We start from the raw sequence: 8262 nt of genomic DNA, 5'->3' as shown, positions 1-8262 counted from the left end.
CAGCCTTCTGGGAACCTTCATTTTGAAAACAAAAGTTTCTAGTCCCCTGAGAGTGCCGTCGTGTATTTTGGTAACAGCTAATTTTGAGAAACGTAGATCTCAAGGCAGGGCTGGGCGAGATGCCCAACACTTAGAAGAGGTGCAGAATTGGCACAGTCCCCTCTTGGCACGGGCAGCGTACTCCAAACGCATGATTTGGCTAGTTTTTCTACTCCCCTGTTTTCCTTACATGGGATTTGGGTCTGCTGTTTCCCGGTTTCCTCAGCCCCGGCCTCTGGGCCTCAGTATGTGGAAGGGTAGAGGACGTGGAACCTGGGGTGGAGGTCGGGCGGCGCCACCTTCTGGAACCCTCTGGCCGGGATCCCGTGGCCGGGGTGCAGGCGGCGGACGTGGCCGTAGTACTCCTCGCTGCCGCTGCAGGTGAAGCCGCACTCCTCGCACACAAAGAGCTTGGAGCGGCGCTCGCGGTAAGCGTATCTCTGCTGGATGCTGTGGATTTTCTTGAGGTGCGACTCGAGGGAGCAGCGCTGGGTGAAGGCTTTGTCGCAGACGCAGCAGCGGTACGGGCGGATGCCTGCGGAGGAGCAAATGTCAGGTGGACAGGCCTATATTATTATTCATTGAATTTATATACCGTCCTATATCCGGGGGTCTCAAGGCGGTTCACGGAATAAAATCAAGATATAAAACCGCAAAATAATCAAACCTCTACACTTCAGTGTTTTGTCAATCTTCAACTCCACATACTCATTTTTGCTTTCATGCAAAAAGTCCCTTAGAAATTTCCAATCCTTAATACAGGATCGAAAAATTAGAATATCATGGAAAAGTTCATTTATTTCGGTAATTCAACTTAAAAGTTGAAACTGATATATGAGATAGACTCATGACATTCAAAGCGAGATATGTCAAGCCTTTATTTGTTATAATTGTGATGATCATGGCATACAGCTGATGAGAACCCCAAATTAACAATCTCAGAAAATTAGAATATTAAATGAAATCAGCAAAACAAGGATTGCAAATAGAGCAATATTGGACCTCTGAGAAGTAGAAGCAACTCAGGGCTTGGTTTGGGCCCCTTTTGCATCAATTACTGCCTCTATGCGGCGTGGCATGAGTGCTATCAGCCTGTGGCACTGCTGAGGTGTTATGGAAGACCAGGATGCTTCAATAGCATTGAATTACTGAAATAAATGAACTTTTCCACGATATTCAAATTTTTTGAGTTTCACCTGTGTCAGTAATGAGTTTTCTCTCATTAATCACGTTAACTTTGCCATCTCTGGGGAAATTATTTTTATATATTGAATTTATATACTGCCCTATACCCAGGGGTCTCAGGGTGGTTCACAGAATAAAATCAAGATATAAAACCACAAAATACATCATCAAAATAAAAACAACCTGATAGCAGCCCCCCCATATATTTTTTTTAAAAGGGCATAGGACTCCCACCTGCCACCAGGTGGAACAAGATGGAAGCCCCCGACAAAAGAGAACCCAAACGTTTATTAGCTGCTCATCCCCATGTTACACCCCCCCCAAACTACATCACTCATACATCACGGTTACATCATGAAAGGGGAGATCTGGTGGCCGTAATCTGAGTATCCTGGACCCTGCCCCATGGTTCCCCTTGCCCTCCACCCATCAAGTATAAGAAAAGAGATCTTTACATTTCCCTGTTTCCCAGCCAAGATCATCCCACCCTTTTGTCTTCATCTGGGTTTGTTGTTTCTGGAATGGCTGCCTGTCTGGCACTCAGGTATCAGGATGCCAGGGATTATCCCTCAGGCAGAGGGGCTGCTGAGGAGCTGAGCTCACAGGTCTATAGGAACTTCTGCAGTTTTCCCAGTGAGCCAATACATAGATACATTCATCAGTGAATTCTTACATTTGGTATCAATGCAGCAGAGGCCCTTTGAATAGATAGGAATAAACTGTGAATGAAGTGCTTTGTGGGGACAAATCACAAAAGTCACAGAAGCGATTGTGCTGATTTTGGTAGTGGGCTGCATGTGTGTGATATCTGCTGGAGGGGCAACCCCCCCAACCTATACATAAATTCCTGCAACAACAACAAAACACAATACATTGGTCAATATGGATGTTACGTTTGTAAATTCCCCACCAAGGTGAGCAACAAGAGCCAAGGCCCTTGCAGGGTGAGGTCCCCACCTGTGTGCGTCCTCAGGTGCCTCTTGAGGTCGAAGGTGTCGTTGAAGCCCTTGCCGCAGTACCTGCAGACGTGCTTCTTGACCGAGCTGTGGCACTTGAGGTGGCGGTTCAGCATGCGCTGCAGAGGGAAGTGCTTGCTGCACACGCAGCACTGGAACTGCGGCGCTGCAGGACTCCTGCCCTGGATGGAGCAGAAAGGGAGGAAGCGGGAGAGGTTGGGAGTTTGCAAACCAGGCGAACGTGGAGGAGCTGCAATGTTATGCAACCCAGAGGCTTGGAACTACCACTCCCATCAGTCTCAGCCAGCATGGCCATTCCATTCATTTTTCTTTTCATACAATTGCGGAGGTGCGCAGCCTGGGAGTCATTCTGGACTCACGGCTGTCCATGGAGGCGCAGGTCAATTCTGTGTCCAGGGCAGCTGTCTACCAGCTCCATCTGGTACGCAGGATGAGACCCTCTCTGCCCACAGACTGTCTCACCAGAGTGGCGCATGCTCTGGTTATCTCCCGCTTGGACTACTGCAATGCGTTCTACATGGGGCTACCTTTGAAGGTGACCCGGAAACTACAACTAATCTAGAACGCGGCAGCTAGAGTGGTGATTGGGGTCGGCCGCTGAGACCACATAACACCTGTCATGAAAGACCTTCATTGGCTCCCAGTACGTTTCCGCGCACAATTCAAAGTGTTGGTGCTGACCTTTAAAGCCCTAAATGGCCTCAGTCCAGTATATCTGAAGTATACCTCCACCCCCACCATTCTGCCCAGACACTGAGGTCCAGCTCCGAGGGCCTTCTGGCGGTTCCCTCCTTGCGAGAAGTGAGGTTACAGGGAACCAGGCAGAGGGCCTTCTCGGTGGTGGCGCCTGCCCTGTGGAACACCCTCCCATCAGATGTCAAAGAAATAAACAATTATCTGACATTTAGAAGACATCTGAAGGCAGCCCTGTTTAGGGAAGTCTTTAATGACTGATGTTTTAATGTAATTTTAATATTTTGTTGGAAGCCGCCCAGAGTGGCTTAGGTAACCCAGCCAGATGGGCAGGGTAGAAATAATAAATTATTATTATATTTTATTATAGTTGGAAGGGACCCCAAGGGTCATCTAGTCCAACTCCCTGCCATGCAGGAACCTTTTGCCCAACGTGGGGCTGAAACCCACAACCGTGAGATTAAGAGTCTTGTGCTCTACCCTCTGAGCTCCAATGTTTATTGCATATAATTTATAAACCGCTCGATTGCAGGAAAGAAACCTCAAAGCAGTTTACGAAAATGGCAATAGAATTATTGTTACATGATTGAAAACATTCATAAAACCACAAGAGAAGAGATTAAAACACATCAAAACTCACACAAGCTTTCTAAACTATCTAGGTAAGCTTGTCTAAATAAGGATGTCTTCAGCAGGTGCTGATAAGAATACAGTTAAGGCTGATCTCCATTGCCAGGGAGTTCCAAAGTGTTGGTTCTGCCACACTAAGCGACTGAGTTCTTACGGACGCAGGGTGGGTGTTACGTGGCACCTTTTTTTGCAACATTTATCCTGGATAAAGAAGCACATCAACTGCTTTTGGAAAACCAAATTATTTTTATGCTACCTTCTGAAGATTTCAGGCAATGCTAAATAACAATAATGTATACCGTATTTTTTGCTCTATAAGACTTACTTTTTCCCTCCTAAAAAGTAAGGGGAAATGTGTGTGCGTCTTATGGAGCGAATGCAGGCTGCGCAGCTATCCCAGAAGCCAGAACAGCAAGAGGGATCGCTGCTTTCAATGCGCAGCGATCCCTCTTGCTGTTCTGGCTTCTGAGATTAAGGATATTTTTTTCTTGTTTTCCTCCTCCAAAAACTAGGTGCGTCTTCTGGTCTGCTGCGTCTTATAGAGCGAAAAATACGGTTATTACATTGAAACAGAAGAAGTGTGCATGCACACGAAAGTTTATACGAGAACAAACTTAGTTGGTCTATAAGGTGCTACTGGACAATTTGTAATTTATTTTTTATTTTGACTGCATCAGAGCAACACAGCTACCTACCTGAATAATGTATAACTGCAAGCACCTCTCAACATTCTTTATGGGTTCTGTGACTTTTGCATGCATTTTACGTACCCAGCCAAACAAAATCATATTATTTCAGCCCAAACATGTTTCGAATCCCCAGGTCACGCTTCAACTTTTTAGCACCCCTCATTTTCGGAATTGGAAAGCTGGAGCAATTCAAGACGCCCTGATCTGGCCTGTGAGAACAGCTGGCCTGATCTTCCTGGGTTCTTACCTTGCTGCTCCTGGGATATTTCCCCACGGGACCCAGTTGAGGGTGACACGGGCTCTGCGCGACGCCTTGGAGGAAGTTTCCTGCGTGGGTTCCTTCCCACACATTCACCGAGCCGCCTGCAAGGATCCTGGGGTCTGCCAGGGTTTGAGCCACGCTACCTTCTGGAAAAACCAGTGCCGGATTTACGTATAAGCAAAACAAGCTCTAGCTCAGGGCCCCACTCTCTTGGGGGCCCCCAAAAAAATTAAAGGAAAAAAACCCTGGGTGTACATTTCCAAAATATAAGATAAAAAACAAATAAAATAGAACCTACCTACAGCAACAGTGTTTTGTGTTGTGTAGGCTCCTATGATGTACCTTATTTTTCGCTCTATAAGACGCACCTGACCATAAGGCGCATCTAGTTTTAGAGGAAGAGAACAAGAAAAAAAATATTCTCTCCCTCTCTGCGCAGTGCCTCTCCATCAAAGCGGGAGGAGAAATGGAAGGGGCTCTGCTTTTCCTCCCGTTGCCCTGAAGGGGCTTCGCGCGGCACCGATCCCTCTCGCTCTCCTGGCTTCAGGGATAGCTGCGCAGACTGCATTCGCTCCATAAGAGACGCACACACATTTCCCCTTACCTTTTAGGAAGGAAAAAGTGTGTCTTATACAGCAAAAAATACGGTAAGTCCTGGGCCCCGCCTGCTCGCCTGCTCCCTAAAATATCACTGCTTTGCTCCTTTCTATATATAGGGTGCCTACATTCTGCTATTTATCACTATTAGTCGTTTGCATCATATATTTGCACCTCTTATTATTTCATGTTCTAGCAAGTTTCTAGAGACTAGATGATGAGTCTTTGTAAATTGTGTTTCTCAATGAACTTTTGTTATTGCCAAATGCCAATGTGTTTGCATTACAGTGGTACCTCGGGTTAAGAACTTAATTCGTTCTGGAGGTCCATTCTTAACCTGAAACTGTTCTTAACCTGAAACACCACTTTAGCTAATGGGGCCTCCCGCTGCCGCCACGCCACCGCAACCCGATTTCTGTTCTTATCCTGGATCAAAGTTCTTAACCTGAAGCACTATTTCTGGGTTAGCGGAGTCTGTAACCTGAAGTGTATGTAACCTGAAGTGTTATGAATAAAAAATAATTTTAAGTTAGAGCTTAATAATTATTTCACTATTAATATAAAGGTAAAGGTAAAGGTACCCCTGCCCGTACGGGCCAGTCTTGACAGACTCTGGGGTTGTGCGCCCATCTCACTTAAGAGGCCAGGGGCCAGCGCTGTCCGGAGACACTTCCGGATCACGTGGCCAGCGTGACAAAGCTGCATCTGGCGAGCCAGAGCTGCACACGGAAACGCCGTTTACCTTCCCGCTGGTAAGCGGTCCCTATTTATCTACTTGCACCCGGGGATGCTTTCGAACTGCTAGGTTGGCAGGCGCTGGGACCGAGCAGCGGGAGCGCACCCCGCAGCAGGGATTCGAACTGCCGACCTTTCGATCGGCAAGTCCTAGGCGCTGAGGCTTTAACCCACAGCGCCACCTGCGTCCCTCACTATTAATATACTACTTCTTAATTGTATTTCAGTTCAACAATTGCTTTGATAAAATACGGTACATCTTTTGTGATGTGCCAATGGCTTGAGATACCTATGAGGTCCATAAATTGCCATATAGCATATATTCAACACAAAAAACAGCGACCATTTGTTGTTGAGAAAGGACAGCTGGACATAGAAAGGGCATTACCTTCAGGAGCTGAGGGCTGGATAAAACCACAATCTGGCCCTGGGAAGAACCAAAACGAACCCCCCTTCTCCAAGGATGCTCTTGCAGCCCATGCTTCCAGGAAGCCGGGCATGTTAACGGAAGAGGGCAAGAGACTTGTGGACCCCCAGGGCAAGGGCAGCCAGATGTCTGGGCTACAACTGGCCCTTGCATTCCCACCCAGCCCAGTTGCAATAAATTTGCAGCCCTGGGATTCATGACAGGCAGGAGTGCTTTCAGGAGGGGAAAAGATTTGGTAAACAGGATGGGGCATTGAGAGGTCCGGAGGGTGGCAACACGAGAGCGGGGCCTTCTCTGCAGTGGCTCCCAGTCTGTGGAATGCTCTCCCCAGGGAAGTTCACCTGGCAACTTCATTATAAACCTTTAGGCACAAAACATTCCTTTTTAACCAGGCCTTTGGTTAATCTGATTTACACCCTATGCCCTGTTAAAATGTGGGGGGGGGGGCTATCGGGTTGTTGTTTTTATTTTGATTATGTATTTTGTGCTTCTATATCTAGATTTTATTCTATGAACTGCCCTGAGACCCCTGAGTATAGGGAGGTATGTAAGTTCAATAAATAATAACAATAAAAATTAATGATAATAATTTCCCCGGAGATGGCAAAGTCAACGTGTTTAATGAGAGAAAACTCATTACTGACACTTATTAAGGATTGAAAATTTCTAAGGGACTTTTTGCATGAAAGAGAAAAGGAACTTGCAATATCTGCAGTTGAAGATTGACAAAATACTGGATTATAGAATGTTGAATGGTTGGATCTTAATTAGTGAATAGCATATTTGAATGCAGAACAAGACTCCTTTTATCTTTCATTATCTTTCTTTAATCTTTTCTTCCCTCTTTCTCCTCTTCAGCTTTCTCTCTCCTTAGGTCTTTTTTTCTTTTCTTTTCTATTTTCATGTTGAAGGCAACGCAAAAAAAATTAGCACACCTACCTGGGATGTACAAGTCTCCGCGAAGTTGGTCAGAGAGCTCTCCCCAATCCCGGGACGCCAGTCGCGTCGAGACTCGCCGCTTGACCAGGAAAGATTTAGGCATGGCTGGCACAACCGTAGGCTTGAGTTTCGCCGGCGGGACTTTGGCACTTTGACAGCAGTCACGAAATCAAAAGACGCCTGACTCTTGGGAGAAAACCAATGACAAACCTAGACAGCATCCTAAAAAGCAGAGACATCACCTTGCCAACAAAGGTCAGTCTAGTTCAAGCTCTGGTTTTCCCAGTAGTGATGTATGGAAGTGAGAGCTGGACCATCAAGAAGGCTGAGCGCTGAAGAATGGATGCTTTTGAGTTATGGTGCTGGAGGAGACTCTGGAGAGTCCCATGGACTGCAAGAAGATCAAACCTCTCCATTCTGAAGGAAATCAGCCCTGAGTGCTCACTGGAAGGACAGATCGTGAAGCTGAGGCTCCAAGACTTTGGCTACCTCATGAGAAGAGAAGACTCCCTGGAAAAGACCTTGATGTTGGGAAAGATGGAGGGCACAAGGAGAAGGGGACGACAGAGGACGAGATGGTGGGACAGTCTTCTCAAAGCTACCAGCATGAGTTTGACTAAACTGTGGGAGGCAGTGGAAGACAGGAGGGCCTGGCGTGCTCTGGTCCAGGGGGTCACAAAGAGTCGGACACGGCTAAACAACAAACAACAACAAAAAGATTCTCTCCTTCTCTGCTTCCTTTCCAGATAAGAGGCTACAACCCGTTTCTCATCCAAACACCCAGCTACCTTCCAGCAAAAGCAGGAACAGGCACCCAGAATTCAAACCACTAACCTTCTCATCTGCTGCCAAGCCGAATCCAAAATCTCCGCCAGCGAAGGTTGTGATTCTGGAGACGAGTGTGAAAGTGCCTGGGCTGTTTACAAGAGCGACACTGGATATCTCGCGATTTGAATTAGTGTTGCGGGGCAGGTGTGTGTGTGCGCGTGTTCTGAATGTGAACCGAATTCCAGCTCCTTTGCATACTTTGTGCTCCTAACTGCAAAGGCAACAAGAGATCTCCATCCTCTCTATGCAAATTCTGCACTT

The 8262-nt window shown here is 46.7% G+C and overlaps 1 protein-coding gene across 1 annotated transcript; it reads right to left on the bottom strand.

Annotated features, from left to right (window-relative positions):
- Positions 1–7473, bottom strand: OVOL3 (ovo like zinc finger 3). The gene is made up of 4 exons (XM_081922365.1): positions 7174–7473; positions 4461–4621; positions 2182–2362; positions 1–574 (listed from the first exon to the last, which is right to left on the bottom strand). Exons 1-4 carry the CDS (start codon positions 7274–7276, stop codon positions 282–284), a joined length of 738 nt encoding a protein of 245 aa, XP_081778491.1. The 5' UTR covers positions 7277–7473; the 3' UTR covers positions 1–281.
- Between the last annotated feature and the right edge of the window lie 789 nt (positions 7474–8262).

This window comes from Podarcis melisellensis (genome assembly GCF_964234715.1).
Source record: "Podarcis melisellensis genome assembly, chromosome: 8".
Taxonomy (NCBI): Eukaryota; Metazoa; Chordata; class Lepidosauria; order Squamata; family Lacertidae; genus Podarcis; species Podarcis melisellensis.
This window is presented reverse-complemented; position numbering and strand designations above follow the sequence as displayed.

Excerpts from the sequence above, each read along its gene's own strand:
- OVOL3 (XM_081922365.1), bottom strand. The coding sequence starts at position 7,276 with ATGCCTAAATCTTTCCTGGTCAAGCGGCGAGTCTCGACGCGACTGGCG. Across the intron at positions 4,622-7,173 it reads CGGAGACTTGTACATCCCAG|AAGGTAGCGTGGCTCAAACC; the intron begins GTAGGTGTGCTA and ends TGGTTTTTCCAG. Across the intron at positions 2,363-4,460 it reads AATATCCCAGGAGCAGCAAG|GGCAGGAGTCCTGCAGCGCC; the intron begins GTAAGAACCCAG and ends TGCTCCATCCAG.